Here is an 18,224-nt window from a genome sequence, read left to right as displayed (position 1 = left end):
CACAAAGAAAACTTTAGGACCAGATGGCTTTATGGATTATTTCAACATTTAAGGAACAAATGGCATTGATTTAATACAAGTCCTCAGAAAGAAAACAGATCAAGAGGAAACGTATCTCAACATGTTTTATGAGACCCACTAACCTTCATACTAAAACCTGACAAGGATTTAACAAGAAAGATGGTAAAAAGGCAAATTCATTCATGAACATAGATACAAAAACTTTAAACAAAATATTAGAAAATTGAATTCAAGATATATTAAAAAGATGATTCATCATGATCAAGTTGGGATTATTTAAAAACTGCAAGATTTGTTTAATATTCAAATGTCCATTTCATTTGTATATTAATTACATTAATAAAGTCTCAAGAAGGAAATATTATTTGATCATCTCAGTAGATGCAGAAAAAGCATTTAATAAAATTCTGCATTCATTCATGAGAGAAACTTCTAATGAAACTAAGAATGAAAAAGAACTTCCTTAATTTGATAAAGGATGTCTTTAAAAAAACAAAACCTGTAGTAAACATCATACTAAATAGTGAACGCTGAGAGTGTTCTCTGAGATTAGAATGACGAAGGACACCCAAGTTCACTACTTCTATCAACATTATACTAAAGATCCCAGCCAATGTATTGGAAAAGAAAAAATAAGATATCAGGAGTGAAAAAAGAAGAAATCGTTTATACAGAAACAGACTCACAGACTTATAGAACAAATTTATGGTTACTGGTGTGTAGGGAGGGATAGACTGGGAGTTTGGGATTGACATGTACCCACTGCTGTGTTTAAAATAGATAACCAACAAGGACCTATGGTACAGCACAGGGAACTCTGCTCAGTCGTCTGTAATAACCTATATGGGAAAAGAATTTGAAAAAAGAATAGATACATGAATATGTATAACTGAGTTATCCTGCTGTACACCTGAAACTAACACAACATTGTTAATCAACTATACTCCGATATAAAATAAAAAATTGAAAAAAAAAAAGAGAGATAGTTTGTAGATCTAAATGTGAAAGCTGAAAAACTGAAGTTTCTGGAAAATAAAACAGGATATTTTAATCCCTGGGGTTAGGGAAAGATTTCCTAAACAGGATGCAAAAATTACTAACCATAAGGAGAGACTAATTAATAACTTTTGTTCACCACAAGACACCGTTAAGAGTATAAACAGGCTAGCCATAGAGTAAAAAAAAAGATATTTGCAACATAAAGTCGAGTTCTTATCTAGAATATATAAAGGACCTCTACAAATAAATAAGGCAAAGGCACTCATAAAGAAATGAGCAAGACACTTAAGCAATTTACAAAAGAGGTTATTCAGTACATGCAATGTAAGACATGTACAGAAATATTCAAAGCAGTATTATGAAATCAAAAGCTGGAAACAACTCGCATGTTCATCAGTAGCAGAATGAATAAATTGTGGCACAATCATAAATTAGAATACTATACAACAATGAAAATGAATAAAGGTAGATGACTTTTAAATGTAAACTGAGTGAAAGACACAGAATTATATACTATATAATTATATTTACATAAAGTTCAAAACAGCTCAGACTAACCAATGGTGGTAGGAATCGGGATAATGGTTACTTCTGAGAAGAGAGAGAGGCTTCGGCGGTGCTGGTGATCTGGTTTTTTCTGGTATTCACACTAGTGTGTTTAATTAAGATAACTCACCGTTTACTTGTGAATTATATACTGCCTACATTTTGTAACGTTTCTGAAGCACAACAAAAACTTGCTGATCTTCTTTCAAGTCAAACTGAGTTTTTAATGAGATGTTATTTTTAAGTCCTTTGCAATAGTATCGTCAGCTTTTATCTGCTGCTAAGTACTTAGGCCCGTGGTGAACTAGGTTGATGATGTTTGACCATGGAGTTAACTCCCCAACCAGACTCCAATAAAAATTAATTTTAAGAAACAGTAAGTTTGGTACACAATAAAGTTTTTTAGTTTAAAAAAGCAAAAATTATGTATACACACACACACACACACACACACACAAACAAGCCATAATCTTTCCTTCTCCATCTGGTTGCTACTGGCAGGAGAATAGACAACTTCAGGAAGCAGCAGGAAAATGTTACTTTCTGGGGGGAATACAGCCTCCAGACACCAGGCTTGTCCTGGACAAATGTCACCATCCAGTAATTTAACAGTAGCTTCAAGAATCATCAGTTAATGATCCTCGTAATTGCATCTAGTGTGACCATCTTGTCATATGAAACTCTCTGATTAAAAAGAGCTTATTGATACTGTATTTCTTTTTAAAAGATTGCCAACTAAGCTGTACACAGTATATTTAGTAATCAAGTCTCATAAACACATTCCCTCTGATCTTTTTCCTTAAAAGACTTTGCATGCATTAAGGCTATCTTTTTATATATTTAATTTTTTAAAGCCAAATGCATGTATTTTTTTCAAAAATATTTTAAATGCAAGAAAGAAACATTGCCAAAGAAGTCTTTGTCACCTTTTCGGAGTTAAAAATGAGTGGACCCTATGTGACATTTACACTGGCAAATTCAGTTTACAGATTTCAGTGTTTAGTTGCAACATTGCATCCTCTAAAAGAGGAATTCCTAGAATAAAAGTTAAGATAAATGTTGTCTTCACTCTCCTTTTATACAATTTGTATTCACTAAGCTTGATTTTGTGTCTTTACCTTGAATAATCTTTTATTAAGCGTGAATGATTGCTTTTCTCCATGTGTCCAGGTTCATCAGCTTGGCTGCGAAGTTGTCGTCTTGCTGTTGGAACTAAATCCTGACCAAATAAATCTTTTCAATTGGGCAATTGACCGATGCTACACTGGTTCCTACCAGCTCGCATCTGGCTGCTTCAAAGCCATAGCAACTGTGTGTGGAAGCAGGTATGAGTTCTTTATGGGGAAGATGCTGGTCACGGGAAAGTGTAATTAAGGCTGCTCTTTACCATATGAATAATTGAGAACTAACTGTTTCTACAAATAACTGAGCAGAATAAATTCTACAGAAATACAAAATGGTCTGTCTTTCCCCGGCAGATACCTTATTGCCTCTAAGTTTACAGCTACATTGATTTTTCATTGTACCAGGAGAATGGTTTGTAGTTAAAGCTCTCTTCTTTTTAATTGCCTGGAAATTTACAATGAAGTATTAGAGCAGGATTTGAAAATGACAAAGATACATTAAAGGAATTTCTAGAAATGTTTGTGACGGGAATGGACTGTAAGCCCTTCAGCCATTGAAGCAGCCTAAAAATGTTAAATCTCTCTTGTCTGAAACTTGAGAAAAGAAAAAAAGAAAGGACAGTGTGTCTCCTGGGATTCCATAGATTACACTTTTAAAACCACTGCCCTAAAGGAACGAAATTGGGACATTTGTAGAGACATGGATGCATCTAGAGACTGTCATACAAAGTGAAGTGAGTCAGAAAGAGAAAAACAAATATTGTATATTAACACATATATATGGAATATAGAAAAAAGGTACAAATCAACTGGTTTGCAAGGCAGAAATAGAGGCACAGATGTAAAGAACAAACATATGGACACCAATTTGGGGGGGGTTTGGGGTGGGATCAATTGGGAGATTGGGATTGCCATACATACATCACTAATAAAAAAATATCAAATGGTATGCTCTGGATATATGCAGTTTATTGTATGTCAATTGTATGTCAATAAAAGTTCTTTAAAAAAAAAAAAAACACTTCCCTAGCTATGTAAATTAGTCATCCAGTGGAGTCATTCAGTTCTATACTTTATTGAGCGAAATAATTTCATAACTAAGATGAAAGGGTTAATGAAGACTCCCCAGATTGCAAAAGCTGTCCCCAAGAAAGAGCTTATTATGTATTAGAAATTGAGAGAAAGCAACTCAAGTTTATTTTTGAAAGGACTCATATAGACTTTGATTGTTCCTTTCAATTAAATATTGCATTTTAAATAGCTATCTTGAGCTGCAGGGTGAAGGGAATAAATGTAAATTAGTTTTAAATTCCAACCTGTTATGGTTCTAAATTAATAAGAACAGAATTTTAGAAAATATCTACTTTCAATAAACCTAAAATGAACACGCTATTTAAAGAGGCAAGTTTCTCTTTAATATTTTTCTTTCTTTTATAAAGATAGTAGATAACATTTCATGTCCAGGGCTTTCATTTTCCATAATCTTAGTAGTAAAATTTTTATTATATATATATACTTTAATTTCTGTAAAAGTCATATCAGATGAACATAATCTAAACTGTCTGATTTTCCGTTGGTTTATTTCTTGCTGTTAGCAGTGCTAAGTAATATTTATTTACCCTATAGGATATTACCAAAATAACATTTTTTATAGAAGTATCTTTCTCTGGAGTGTTGCTGTATTTTCAGGTATTTCAACATTCTAAAAATAAATTTCTGTGCTTTGAGTTTGAAAAATGTAGATTCCAAGGAATCTATGACTTGAACCATAGATTCATTTGATAAAAATAAGAGTAATAAGTTTCCTCTCTTCACTGCCCCTCTCCCAGTGAACTTGGTTTGAACTATCGTAGTCAAATTTATTTCATTGCATGGCCATCTCATAAAATGTCGCACTGCATTCCTCTGAGTAAATCTAGGTATTTTTTTAGGGAACACAAATAAATGTTTTATGAATTTAGCAATATAGTCTCAATTCCAGTAATATCGCAGTCACAAAAATATTAGGTTATAAAGCCCTCTATGTTTAGAGTAAATGTTTAAAGATAGCATCCTACGATATTTTGGTTTCTTAAATATTGCCCATCAACTTGCATTCACGACACTCATCTGTTCTGAGACGAGGTCAGAGGGCCAGGCGGTGCCGTGGCTGCAGCCTCTCTGCCAAGACAGTGGCCAACACTTCCGTCATTTCTCACCACAGGGCGTGTTCAGAACTTAAAGTTTCAGCAGTGGCCTAAATTCACTCTTTTCCCATAAATTCTCAGTCTGTGTAGTCTAGATAAGCCTGCAGATTTGTTTGAGCAATCTTTGCACTTAGGTTGTCAGTCCTTTTTTCAGAAGCAATTCTGGTGTTTTAGACTTTGTTTTCTGCAAGTTTGCTTCTAAAAAACACCTGAGTAACTTATGAAATAATCTGTTCTTGAAAAGTCATACATACACTGGATCATGTTTTAAATTCTTCAAACAAGTTATCTGTATAGTAACTCCTACAATAAGACCTACTCTAAAGTGAAGAATTCTTCCTGTAAAGAAAATAATTCCCTCTTCCTTTTCAAAGGAGAATGAATATATATGCTGGATTTATTTTTGTAGGAAAATGACAGCTTATAAGCAGACTCATTTATTAAGGAAGCACTTATAATTGACTTTAAAATACCTAAAAAATTTAACATTTTGAAAATGCTCTTGTGGATTAAAATTTTCTATCTTTAGTTTTAGAACAAAAGCAATTTTTACATAGTTAATATATCAGTTCTTATATTCAGCAGCTGTGATAATGGGAAAAAATGGTTCTCTGCATTCTTCTTTCTGGTTTCTTTTATTTCTATAAATGACTGCGTGTGCACGCGCGCCAATGCACATACAGGTGTGTTGTGAACTTGCTGGTCTCTAGTCAAGATTATAACTGTAGCTACAACTACGATCTGACTTTGGTTACATTGAGAGATTTGGAAGTCAGAGTGGAAAGTGAACAGGACCAGGGGAAGTTAGGATAAAAGTAGAAAGTGATGGTAGAACTGAGAATATTAATTTTGAAGCATTTTTTATAACATATGTCTCATATTTGATTAAAACCTATCAAATGCAGCTCAGTAGTATAATTTAGCACGAAGGAAAATAGCTCACCTCTCAGGCAGCATTAGTTCAAATAACTGTTTGGCTTCTGTGTGCATTCTTATTAATTTTTCCCTCAGCTCCAAGTTGTATCAGTTTGGGAGAGAAAAGGAAATTGAGAAAGAGATTAAATGGCTTTCCAAGGTTATAAATCAAGAAAAATAATATGCTCTATATTAAAAGTATAAACCGCTTCCAATCACTAGCTTAACTAACAGAAATCTCTTCACATTTAATTAAATACTTAAGAATTCCATTGTTTTTACTCTTACTCTCCAACAAATTGAAACTTTGATCTTATATAGAATTCTAAAACAGAATTTTGTTGCGTTTATTTTTGGAGGTGGTTTTTGTTGTCATTGTTGTTTGTATGTCTGTCTTGCTTCAACTGTCTATAAATCTTTCCTGATTTAAACCAGGCACTGCAGACTTGAATTCTTAAAAGTAAATGCCCCACATTTCTTAAGGGAATAGCATCCATCTATTACCAAGGAAGACAAGGGAAGCTTCTGACTTACGAATCTCAGTCGTGCTCCCTACCTGGTGATGTAGAGCCTCATTTGGTTGTGTCACTGAGCTGCAAAATTTCAGGAGAGGACAGAGTTAGGGAATTTTGCCTCTGGAAACATACTGTCTTGAGTTTAAGTCTAGCTCTGCCTTGCATTAAGCTGTGTACTCTTGAACAAGTTACTACAAATGCTTTCTCATTTGTGAAATAGGGGTTATAATAGGGTTAGGGTAAAGATTAAATAAAACCGATCTCTTGACCTAAGGTCTATCACACAGTAAGCACTCTGTAAACACTATTATTATTCAACAGCTATTGGAGGCAAAGAGCTATGATGTAATCATAACAACTAATAAAATCCGCTTTTCTTTAGAATAAAATTATCCTGAGCTTTGTCATTCAGTTCTAGATAAGCCAGAGCTAGTGCGTCTTTCTCAGATTTCTTCAAAATCTCCTTTGTTTCAGATTGAAAAAAGTTTTATGTCTCGTTTACTTTCTGAACCATATCTGCCATTTATGCTTATTTTACCATTTTATTTTTATTCTGTGTGGGCACAGCTGTCTCTATTTCTTTTACGCTTCCACTGCCTGTGTTGAAGAATTAAATACTGAAAAATCGGTTTCTAAGCCTATTTTAAACATCCAAGTACAGATGTTTTGTTTGTGCTCTTGCCCTCATTTGAGATCTTTCTAATTTTTTCCTTCTCTGGGTTTCTTCCGTTTTCTCTATCTGTGTTATTCTTTTTCAACATTGTTCCCCTTAAATTCCGTAGCTCATGCTCAAGCCGCTAATTGAATTCCCTAATTCTGCGGTCAAGAGCATAGCCCTGCACAAGAGGGAGGCTTTGTCTACCCTTCTCCTGCCTTTAAATCCTCAGTGATCCTTAGTAGTTTCCAGTGTTTATTTATATAAAAATATATATGTATTTAATCCCAGTGTCAGAGACAGCAGTGTAGGTAAGACATCGCTGCTAGGGTGGGGCTCAGAAGAAACTTACCTTTCTATTTTCACAGTCAGAAAGGTCTGTTTCCAGATAACGCAGTTTGTAAGAATTCCAAATTAGACTGGCCCTGAAACGATCTATTGTGGGGTGTCTAGGAGGCTGATAGCACTGTGGATAAGTGTCTGAACTCTTTGGAGTCAGACATATCCAAGGCGGAGTCTAGGCTCCACTACTTTTCCCTGACCTTTGGCAAGTACTTAACTTCTTTAAGCCTCACAAGCTTATTGTGAAGATGAAATAACAAGTCTCGGCAAAGGACTTGGTACAGTAACTAACACAAAGTAAGCACATCATCACATAAATGTTACCCCTTGTTCCTCTTCATCCCCACCACCATCATTTGGGGGGCTTTGCCCAATTTCTCATCTAACGCATCAACCTCATGCATTTTCACTCACTTAAAGTTCTCGAAAAAGGAATCATTTTGGAGTGCTAATCGGTAAAGCCACTTTGGAGGGCAATGTAACGGTATCTACCAAATTTTTAAATGTGCTCTTTGACCCGGCGTGACCTCTTCTAGAAATCTGCTCTAGAGAAATACATGCACATTTGATGTTTGTGGCATTATCGTAGTGAAAAAATGAAAGTAACCTTTAAATGTCTGTCAACACACGTCAAAGGTTGGCTTCCCCGGGAAACAGGACTCTGAGGTGGAGATTTGAGTCCAGGAAATTTATTAGGGAATGCCCTTGGGATCAACGTCTGTGGGGAACTGAGGGAGACAGGACTGGGCAGAGGAAAGAAACCTCAACCGGTCCCACAGGGCTGCTGCTGGAAAGTAGGCATGACCTCCGTCTTGGCGATTCCCAGAGCGGGATTCAGCCAGAGACGTCAGCCTCTGGCACTGCAGTGGGAGATCGAGTGCCTCTGTCCAGAGATGGGGATCTAGGTGGCTCACCACAGCACCCACTGCGAGCGTGGTTATTTACGGTGTGTCTATACTATGGAACGCTGCCCAGCTACTAGGAAGACTGCAGTGAGCTCACTGTCCAGTGAGAAAGCGAATCTCCAATAACACATGTAGGTAGCATGATCACATTTATGTTTAAAGGTCTGTGTGATGGGGGAGGGGTATTTTTATTTATATATATTTATATATATATAAAATCTCTCAAAATGCTGTTCTCGCTGCACGGAACATGCCCCATGCTACCCCTCCCATGGCCTTGCTGACGATTACCATGCCTCTTGGTGCTTCAAGGCTCAGTTTACTTTTTTCCTCCATGGAAAAGCCTCCTCTAACCCCAAGTCTGATGTAGGTATCCCTTGTCGGGATTTTGTATTGTGCTGTGGATAATCCCACCATAACTCATCATAACTAGACTGTATAGTTTGTCTCCCTAACTAAACTGTAAGCCTTCCTTCAGGGAGGGCACCAGCCTTACTAACTTAGTGTCATCAGGGCTTTGCAGTTGTTTCTGTTACATGTTCGGTGCTTAATAAATTTAGATGGGTGAAATGAAAATAAGTCAGGGAGCTGTTGGTAAATGTGGGCATATTGTCTTCTGTCTTTTCCTTTTGTATTTGGTTTCTGTTGAAATCTGTTTGCAATAGATAGACTTTTTGCTTATCCTGGTGTGACAGTATTCAGTTTTAACCCAAAATAGAGCTATTTCCTTTCACCTACTAATAAACAGCAAAAGAATTGGGGGGGGCGGATGGCCAAAAGGGGATGGGAATGTCATCAGTAAGTGTGACAGAGGTCAGTGTGCCATCTAGAATTTTGAGAGATAATGATTTATCAAGAATACTAGCCAGGCTGTCTCATAAACTATGCTGTTTATTTTATTATTTTTTTAGGAACTATCCCTTCGACATAGTGACACTGTTAAACCTTGTTCTGTTCAAGGCCTCTGACACCAACAGAGAGATCTATGAAATCTCCATGCAGCTCATGCAGGCACGTATCCTTGGCTACATAGAAATTTCCATCCTTGAGCGCAGAGGATAGAAATGGTAGTTGATCCATTGGGTTGCTGTTTGTTGAAATGTATTTAGTTATTTCTGCATATCACTGGTGGGTATGATGAGTGAGAAAACAATTACATAATCTTCTGGAAACATAGGAAGTAACTGATGCTTTACCTTTAATACAATATTCAGATATGCATTCATTAGTTTTATTATAAAATTTTATTCAATATAAGTACTCCTGAGGTAGCCAGCCAATGTTTTTTCCTACTGTTTATTACTTTTGTACTACTTCTTTATAGATCCTTGAAGCAAAGCTTTTTGTGTACTCGAAGAAAGTAGCTGAACAAAGACCTGGCAGTATTCTCTATGGGACACACGGCCCGTTGCCACCCCTGCACAGTGTGTCACTAGCCCTCTTGTCACGCGAACTGGCCAGGATGTACCCTGAGCTCACTCTCCCTCTCTTCTCAGGTACCATGACATAGTCAGTCATGACATGTGTAATCGTTTCTGCGCTGAGTGTCGTTACTTTTTAAATTCTAGTGTAATTTAGAGTCAAAATTATTGATGCTAACTTTGTAGATCAAAATTTGCTGGGCTAAGTTCAATCACATAGAAAAGTAAATTCTAGAATATCTTTAAAACCCTGTGTTTATCTAAAATATAGCGTAGGTATAAGTAAACATAGGACAAATGCGAAGTTGCTTAGATGAGTCGTGATACTTTCCATATACTGTGTGTGTAAAATTTCCCAAAGAAGTTAAATATAGGTGGTATAACTTCTAATACAAATAATTGCTGTAAGTTATTTTTTGGTGGTGGTGATGATGGTACTTTGTAGCATATAGGTTGTTGAGAGTTTGAATCGGGGCACATTTTTACAAGTAATCTTTGTGAATCATGTTTTGGAAAATACACTTATCTGAGACAGACTTAGTCACATCCTTGCATTGTGCCTGGAGCAGTGGAAGGACTCAAGAAAAACCTTTTTGACAAATTAATTTTCTTCTTGGAAAACTAAAATGTATTTTTATTCGCGTCAACCAAGATTTGAGTGCCACCTGTGTGCCAGGCACTGTGACTGGATCCTGGGAATACTGAGGTGGATGAAACAGTCTCTCCCATCAAAGGTTCATTGTTTAGTAATAAAGAAAGATGTGCAGTCGTATGGTTATGATACAGTGTAGCAAGTGCAATTTTTAAAAAGCACTTCTCTTTATGAGATGGAAGATCAGGGAGTAAACCATTATCGTGCCAGGAACTTCAGGAAAGACTTCCCAGAGAAGTTGATGTCTGAGCTGCAATTTGAAAGAAGAGTGGAAATCTGCAGAGCAGATAAATAGTTGACACTGCAGTTGGCAAGTAGAGAGGCATTACAGGCCAAGGAAATAGTATATGCACTGGCTTAGGTATAAAATAGCATGGTGCATTTGAGAGATTATATAGTAGTCAGTTTGGCTAATATAACGTGCACGGACAGACAGAGAGGCAGAAGTCAATCTTGGAAGGCCTTGTATTGTACCCTGAGGAGTTTGTAGACCAGTGACCACATACGTGCTCCTTGAAACCCCGCAGGAGCCTGTGAACAGGAAGGGCATCCAAGCTGCTTGGGGTTTAAAAACGACTCGTCCATTTCAAACAAAAGAGGGAACGAGATCAGCGTGCACTTGAGAAAGACGGACTTCAGTGTGGTGAATGGGTTAGAGAACCTCCAATCTAGAGAGAGGAGACCCGCTGAGAAACAATGGCAGTAGTCCTAGGAGGACGCAATGAGGCCCTGAACTCAGACAATGGAGGGGAGAGACCAGAGTCAGGAGCCACTGGGCGGAGTGCACAGAAGGGAGCGCCTCGTGGGATATCTGGGGGGTGGCTGGGGATGACCCCACCCGGAGAGCCGAGTCGGGGAGAAGAAGAAAGTCGGGAGAGGCAGAGATCATGAGGTGTCGAGGATGCCGCTGGACATCCTGAGTATAGGCAGACCAGGGTCAGTGGAAGACCAGAGCGGGTTAGAACCACAGGAATGAATGAGGCCGTGCATGGAGAGGGTACAGAGGGAGAGAAAGAACCTGGAGCCCCACCTTTAGGGACCAGGCCAAGGAAGGGCGAGGGAGCAGAGAGGGAAGGGGGGAGGCAGGTTTATGGAAGGAGAACACCTAGAGAGTGTGCTTTATGTAAAACCTGGAGAAGACAGGATTTAGGAAGAGGGAGTGAGCAGCCCACTGCCTCCTATAGAGTAGAGAGAGCCCAGGAGGTGAGGTCTAAAGATTACCCTATGGATTTCATTGTTAACTGTCGATCGTTTCCGTGGAGAAGTAGCAGCAGAAGCCAGATTTCAGGGGCTTGGCTGAGAAAGATGCAAAAGAAGAGAGGATGGGGCTACCATGGGATGCAGCGTTGGAGGATGAGCAGGACTCAAGCTTGTTCTTGGCTGAGAGGGAGATGCTAGTAGACGGGGAGAGGCTGACAATTTGGGAGACACAAGATAAACAGTCCAGCAAGTTTAACAAGAAAAGAAGCTCATGTAATGAGTTGCAAGCAAGTTCAGCCTAAGTTTTTGTCAAGAATTGACCTTTTGGCTATTTTGATTTATGAGGAATAACTTTTTAAAAATAACACGAGAAAGCAAGGAGGTTATAATAGATTCCTCACTTTTGTTTATAGTGCCTCTATCATTAAAAACTCTGTGGTGAGATTTTTACTGCCTGTAATTTCAGATGACTTAATTTCTTGTAAGAGCCAGGCCAGTTGTTCAGGTCTCTCCCAAAAACCAGAAAATGTATATAGCATCCCACTGACGTGGTCTCGCAGTTTGTTTAATTTGTTTCGTGGGGGGGGGGGGGGGGCGGTGAATGAGGGGTTGTTCACTTGTCATGGCTTTTTTTTTTTTCTCTTTTCCCTTTAAAACTTCTCTACCATATAGGCCCTGATCTGGGTGCCTGGGGTACCACAGACAGACATCCCCACCCCCTTGGACCTTATGTCTGACAGACGATACAATAAACATAAATACACAAATTATAAATTTTATAAATATACACTTTTAAATAAAAGTTATAAATATAAATTTATAAATACAAACTTGTTTTACATAAGTAAGTAATATGATGGAAGGTGGTTACTGCTGCAAAAAGCCTGTGGATTTTTATACCATGTTCAAAGATGACAGGTATTCTTAAAACAGTTGTCCCTCTGATTGGAAAGGTTTATTTCTCTCCAAAGTCCCAATCCTCTCTAGCAGAGTTTAAGTGGTTCTTTTGCCATAAAAGTGCCCTGAATCTTTATAACCAGAAGTCATTTTCTTCCACCAAGCCCCAAAGCACTGTGTGCCTCTGTTGCATCATTTGTCACTTTCTACCTTGCCCCAGGGTTGTCTGCAGACATAGCTAGTCTCAGCACCTCCCCCTCGGGGGAGGACCACATCTTTAGTCTTTGCTGCCTCCAAAGTGCCTCGCAGAGCACCTTGCACCTCGAGAAGGCCCAGTATGTTGGAATAAATGAGTGTTCTCATTTTATAGGGATCTGAATACATGTCATGAAAGTCCATACTATCAGTCATCACATCCATATAAATTTAGAAATTAATACATTTTGAAATTTTGACCTGTGTGAAATATAACAGCATCACAGATCTGATTTTTGTGGCACAGCATTAAGTGTATTCTTATTCTTCAAAATAAAAAAATTGTCATTGTCATTTTGGGAAAAGGGCCAAATCAATTAAAGTTACTATTTCAGGGATTATCTCGGTGTAATTCCTGGCATCTATGTTGTTCTATTCTGTAGCAGGCACAAGCTCTTTAAATGAGGTTACATGCCACACTGGATGATAGGCCAAGCTTTCTAATTTCCCTTAGGATAAAACAGTTTCTTCTGTAAATATTAGAAATAGGAGATGACTTCAGAGCTTGCAGCATATACATAAAGCTGTGCTTTTATTTCTATAGAAAGCTTATTCAGATCGTAAAATTAAATGCTGCTGGCAGTGAAACAATGTAAAAATGCTATTGGAGGAAGTAATGGTAAGATGACCTCACTGGTCATATAGTTTTACCCTTTTGACTCATTTATTTCACAAATGAAGCACAGCATTGAACACTCACCTTCCACATAGTTGGCAGTTTTCAAGTAGACGCCACGAATGTGAGTCCATCTGCTGGGTTTGTTCCTCCTGGAGGTTCGCATCTCACTTTTTAACAGCTAATGGTTCATGCAAGGCACTTTGTAAAGTACAGGCATAGTGAAAAGATAATAGTCATTGTTACAATAATTGTAACTGCCGTTTATTTACAGCCTGCTGGGTGACATACAGTGTGCTGAGCATATTATACACATTATGATTTTTATCTTTTAATCCTCACAGTCGCCCAGTGCGGGACCCTGTTGGCCCCATTTTACAGATGAGAAAACTGAGGAAGAGAGAGGTGAAATAACCCAGAGTCTCATGCAGTTAGTATGTGGAGGAACTGGGATCTGGCCACACATCCTTCTGATTCCAGGTCCCCCGTTTTGTCCACCCTAACGTACCTCTTCCACTACAGTGGATCCGAACCCAGGAGGCTTTCCATCCCACCCCACCAAGCCTGTGCTCTCCCCGCCGTGCTCTCACTTTCCTCCACGGAGCACCTGCTGAGAAGTGAGGGGCCCCAATTTTAAGATTGTATGGCCTTGGGGAGATGATGTATATGAAAATGCTTTGTGAACGGAGGGCTCTGTTGGATCTGTCAGTTGCTGTCCGTCTTTCGGTTTCGTTTGTTGCGATGACATGGCTCTCGGTCACTGCCGTTCGCTCTAGAGGTCAGCCAGCGCTTCCCCACGACGCACCCGAACGGCCGTCAGATCATGCTGACCTACCTGCTGCCCTGGCTGCACAACATCGAGCTGGTGGACAGCAGGCTGCTCCTCCCGGGCTCGAGCCCCAGCAGCCCCGAGGACGACGCCAAGGACCGGGAAGGAGAGGGGACGGCTTCCCACGGGCTGAAAGGCAATGGCTGGGGCTCCCCGGAAGCTACGTCCCTGGTGCTGAATAACCTCATGTACATGACGGCCAAGGTAAACACCGAGGAATCGTGCCTCCATCACGTGCTCCTGCATCCCAGGAAACCCGGGGTTAATCAGACCCGGGGAAAGTGGCATCTACCGTTAAAAACCACGGTAGGGTGTGGATGGTGGTGACAGTTGCACGACAGTGTGACCGTGCTACATGCCCCTGAACTGTACACATAAAAATGGTTAAGGTGGGAAACCTTATGTGTGTTTTACCATAATTTTAATCGTGACCCTAATCCTAACATTGAGAAATCATATGAACAGGTTTTGTGCGTTAGGGATGTGTACATTGTAATGTCCTAAAAAGTAGCATCTTTCTGATGAGCAGCCATTTCCCCCTCCTTACGATTTTGAGATGACCGTGCCCCTTAAAAAGACTTTTAATCGGACATTGTGCGTCCTCACGTTTTTCCCATGTGTCTCCCGAGCCGGTTTCTATTTTATTGGTTACAGTATGGAGATGAAGTTCCTGGACCAGAAATGGAGAACGCCTGGAACGCTTTAGCCAACAACGAGAAATGGAGCAACAACTTGAGGATCACCTTGCAGTTCCTGATCAGCCTGTGCGGGGTTAGCAGTGACACGCTTCTCCTGCCCTACGTGAGTGCCCCTCTGACCTTCAGGGGTCGTCATTCTGTCAGTGGTTCCATCGGCAATTTGCAAGTTGGAATGTGCTCTTTGCTCCGAATGGAATAGAGATGTCAGATTTCATCAGTCATGCTAATCTCCTGTGAGCTTTCTAGATACTGTAAAAAAAGTTCCCTTCTGCCCTCCTGAGACACTAGGCTAGACACTAGGCTAGTGTCCTAGTGACACATCTGTCGTCCCCTTTCTAAGCCTTTGGACACAGAAACCTGTGAATTTAGGGGTAGACATTTTTCGAACAATTACCTAAATCTGTCTTCTACAAACATCAGACCCACCCGTTACATAAGAGAAACTAAGTAACACATTATATTTTTACTAATAAAAATGTTTCATGTTTACATCCTGATGCTCTTAAAACAAGAAAAATGCAGAATATCCCAGTTTATCTCTTCAAAGGCAGGTGGTAAGAGAAAGAAAGAAGCAAAGAGAAATCCTACTGAGATGCCCACCACTTAGTGTTCATATTTAAAGCTAATATGATCAACAAAACCACTGCATTTTTAAAACCCTAACTCAATTGGCATCTGTGTGCTGGTTGTTTTTCTGAGAGATGTTAGGCCTGCCTGCTCTACTGGGCCACATAAGCCTCATTGCAGCTTCCATGCCTCAGGTTTGAGAGCTACAGTAATGCAGAGCTTTAATCCAGAGTTATTTTTAAAACTTAAAAGCATGCAAACAGCTCAAACTCGTTTGTTTCTCGGGTAGAAGAGAGTAGCAGGAGACTGAGTTTTTTTTTTTTTTTAAACGGAAACAGCTAGAAGTTTTTCCCCCATGGTTTGTATAAATAAAATACTTTCTCAAGATAAGACCTTACATGGCAAGTTTTTAATTTAAGATAGAACTCATCTTTAGCCCACAAGTTATCCCCAAAGTAACTTTTATAAACTCAGCCACACACTCCTCTCAGATGTGCATGTGAAAAGAGGTGAATTTTAACCCAAACCCTTGGCTCCTCCTAGGAGAGAAGGCAGATGAGCTCTCAGGGTGAGCACTCCTGGGAGATGACACATTCGTCAAAAGGAGTGGGTTTCCATCTCGGCTGTCCACAGCCTAGCATTCTTGTGAGCGCGCTCTGGAAAAGATCCCTTGTGTTCTGTTTCTCATCTCAGATTAAAAAGGTGGCCATATACTTGTGCCGTAATAACACCATTCAAACCATGGAGGAGCTTCTGTTTGAGCTACAGCAGACGGAGCCGGTGAACCCCATCGTCCAGCACTGCGACAACCCTCCGTTCTACCGCTTCGCGGCCAGCAGCAAGGCCTCGGCAGCAGCCTCCGGTAGGGGACGGGCGGCTGGGTAGACACCTTGTCATGGAGCTCTGGATTTTCTTTTCTGTAGAGCATTGAAAGGATATAAGGATGTGTTTGTTACTTTTTCCTATTCCTACATATATATTCACCTAAGAGATGGCTGAAGGATAGCTGAGAGTCGTAGAGCCTTGTCCTGTTAATGAAATGATTTTGTAAGGATAACCAACAGTTGGGAGCCGGGGACTCAGAGGCCACAGAACTTTTTACTTTAGGCTGAGCTTAGGGCGGACGCTAGTCATTTAGGAATCTCATTTCTGGACCCTCCTCCTTGAATCGATGGGATTCTCTTGGCTAATATTCTCCCAGGGTTGACTAAAATGCTCCCCCCTCCCCCCAACCAGTGTTAACACTTTCAATAAATTGGCCTCTCAGCATCATGTTTTGAAATGTATACCACCCTCCTCAAATTCCGTAATGCCACCTTCCCTTTGATTCACCTAACGCTGTAACAGCCTTCAAGCCCCTCTCTTCCCCTGGTCTCTTTTGCCATCTGTGTGCCCCACGCCCTGCCTCCAGAGCAGGGTTCTTGGAGAAGCTATAGCCTGGGGATCAGAAGCTCTAGGCACTTGGAATTGCTTCACTAACATTTGTTGAATAACTCCTGGACCCAGAAAGGCTAAAGCAGCTAACAGCAGGGCTGGTCACTATAAATAAGCTCGTTCCCTAAGTAGCCAGGAAGAAAGGGTTTCAAGAATGTTGTCGCCTCGTGCATAAGAGAGGTGAGGAATTTGGTTTGACCATAACAGATGTCTGGGATTCTCCATGTCAGTGGTGCGGGCTTGCTTGGAAGGTTGTTTAGAATGTCTGAGATTGTGCAGAAGGTGTAAGGAATCTTGCAAACAGGAGATTTTACAGGAAATCCTTTCCTGGAATTACTTGAGACTTGAGCTTGACCCCATCACAGGCATTTCTAAGTGTTGTTCTTTCGTCCCATCTTCAGGAACCACCTCCAGCAGCAATACAGTGGTTGCCGGCCAGGACAGCTTCCCAGATGCTGAGGAGAACAAGATATTGAAAGAATCTGATGAGAGGTTGGTGCACAAATTTGGCTTAATATCCAGCTTAACTTTCAGCAATTGTCTATACAAAGCATTAGTAAAATTTGTGCATCTTCATAAATTTCACACACAGATAAACTCACACACACACACACACACACAAATCTTTCTTTGTTTTTTAGAAACACAGATTGACTTTCAGACTCTGCTCTGTATATCCCTAAAGATAACAATTTCCTCCTGAGCAAAGCCAGAGGAGAGAAAGATTAAGAGAGATGTTGTTCTGGTGGCTGAAGCCTACTTACCCCAGGGCTTAGAAAAAACCATGAGTTGTTCTGCTAGTGGGCACAGACCATCCGGAGTTAGAGGGAATTTCCATGTGAAATATTCAAATCTGGTCCTTGTATAATTTCGTAGAGATAGAATAGTTACCTTGAGGTGAATTCTAGGAAGCGTCATCATTCTTCTTGTACCTTTACCTTGTCACATCGTGGTTAACCAGGAACACTGTCTAAAAGAAGTCTCAAGCCCCTTCCCATTAGCACTTTAATGGTAATATTTCTCTTGTTCATATCTCTGCCTTCACATCGTCTGAGAGCTACTCATACGTAAGCAAAAGCTGGATCACTGTTTCCTGCAGTTGGTTGTGAAGAGCAGAGAGACAAAAACAAAAGAGAGAAACGGGACTCAAATTTGAAAATAAAACTTAGGGTGATTCTCATGGTGTTGAAAACTCCGTAGGCTGAGTATTTTCTAGTGCAAAGTAAGGGGGAGCCCTTTCACTTAAGAAATTAATGACAAGGGTGCGATAGTCATAAATTCATACTGGAGAAAATTTAGTGGATCAAATAATGAAAATAATTCATTTAGCTTAAGCCCCTGGATGCTTTGTGACCCTCCTCAGGATTCCACCCTGTGTGCGACAGTACATCAGGGGCTACAGGTGGAAGGTTATTGGACAGAGGGCTGGAGTTCTCAAAGTTCATTC

General features: G+C 39.8%; 1 protein-coding gene across 7 annotated transcripts in view; it reads left to right on the top strand.

Moving 5' to 3' along the window:
* The window catches only part of FRY (FRY microtubule binding protein), a 307,260-nt gene that overhangs the window by 222,976 nt on the left and 66,060 nt on the right, over positions 1–18,224 (top strand). For all 7 annotated transcript variants that reach the window (XR_009049071.1, XM_057707897.1, XM_057707896.1 and 4 more), the window contains exons 29-35: positions 2,737–2,891; positions 9,120–9,219; positions 9,533–9,704; positions 14,026–14,282; positions 14,733–14,879; positions 16,037–16,205; positions 17,179–17,269. Coding sequence is in view for 6 of the 7 variants with exons in the window: in XM_057707897.1 (XP_057563880.1) it covers positions 2,737–2,891; positions 9,120–9,219; positions 9,533–9,704; positions 14,026–14,282; positions 14,733–14,879; positions 16,037–16,205; positions 17,179–17,269 (1,091 nt within the window). In the remaining variant the exon portion in view is untranslated. The remainder of the gene's footprint in view (positions 1–2,736; positions 2,892–9,119; positions 9,220–9,532; positions 9,705–14,025; positions 14,283–14,732; positions 14,880–16,036; positions 16,206–17,178; positions 17,270–18,224) is intronic.

The sequence above is a fragment of the Hippopotamus amphibius genome, chromosome 14 (genome assembly GCF_030028045.1).
Source record: "Hippopotamus amphibius kiboko isolate mHipAmp2 chromosome 14, mHipAmp2.hap2, whole genome shotgun sequence".
NCBI lineage: Eukaryota > Metazoa > Chordata > Mammalia > Artiodactyla > Hippopotamidae > Hippopotamus > Hippopotamus amphibius.
Note: the sequence above shows the minus strand (reverse complement) of the source record. Positions and strands in the feature narration are given on the sequence as shown.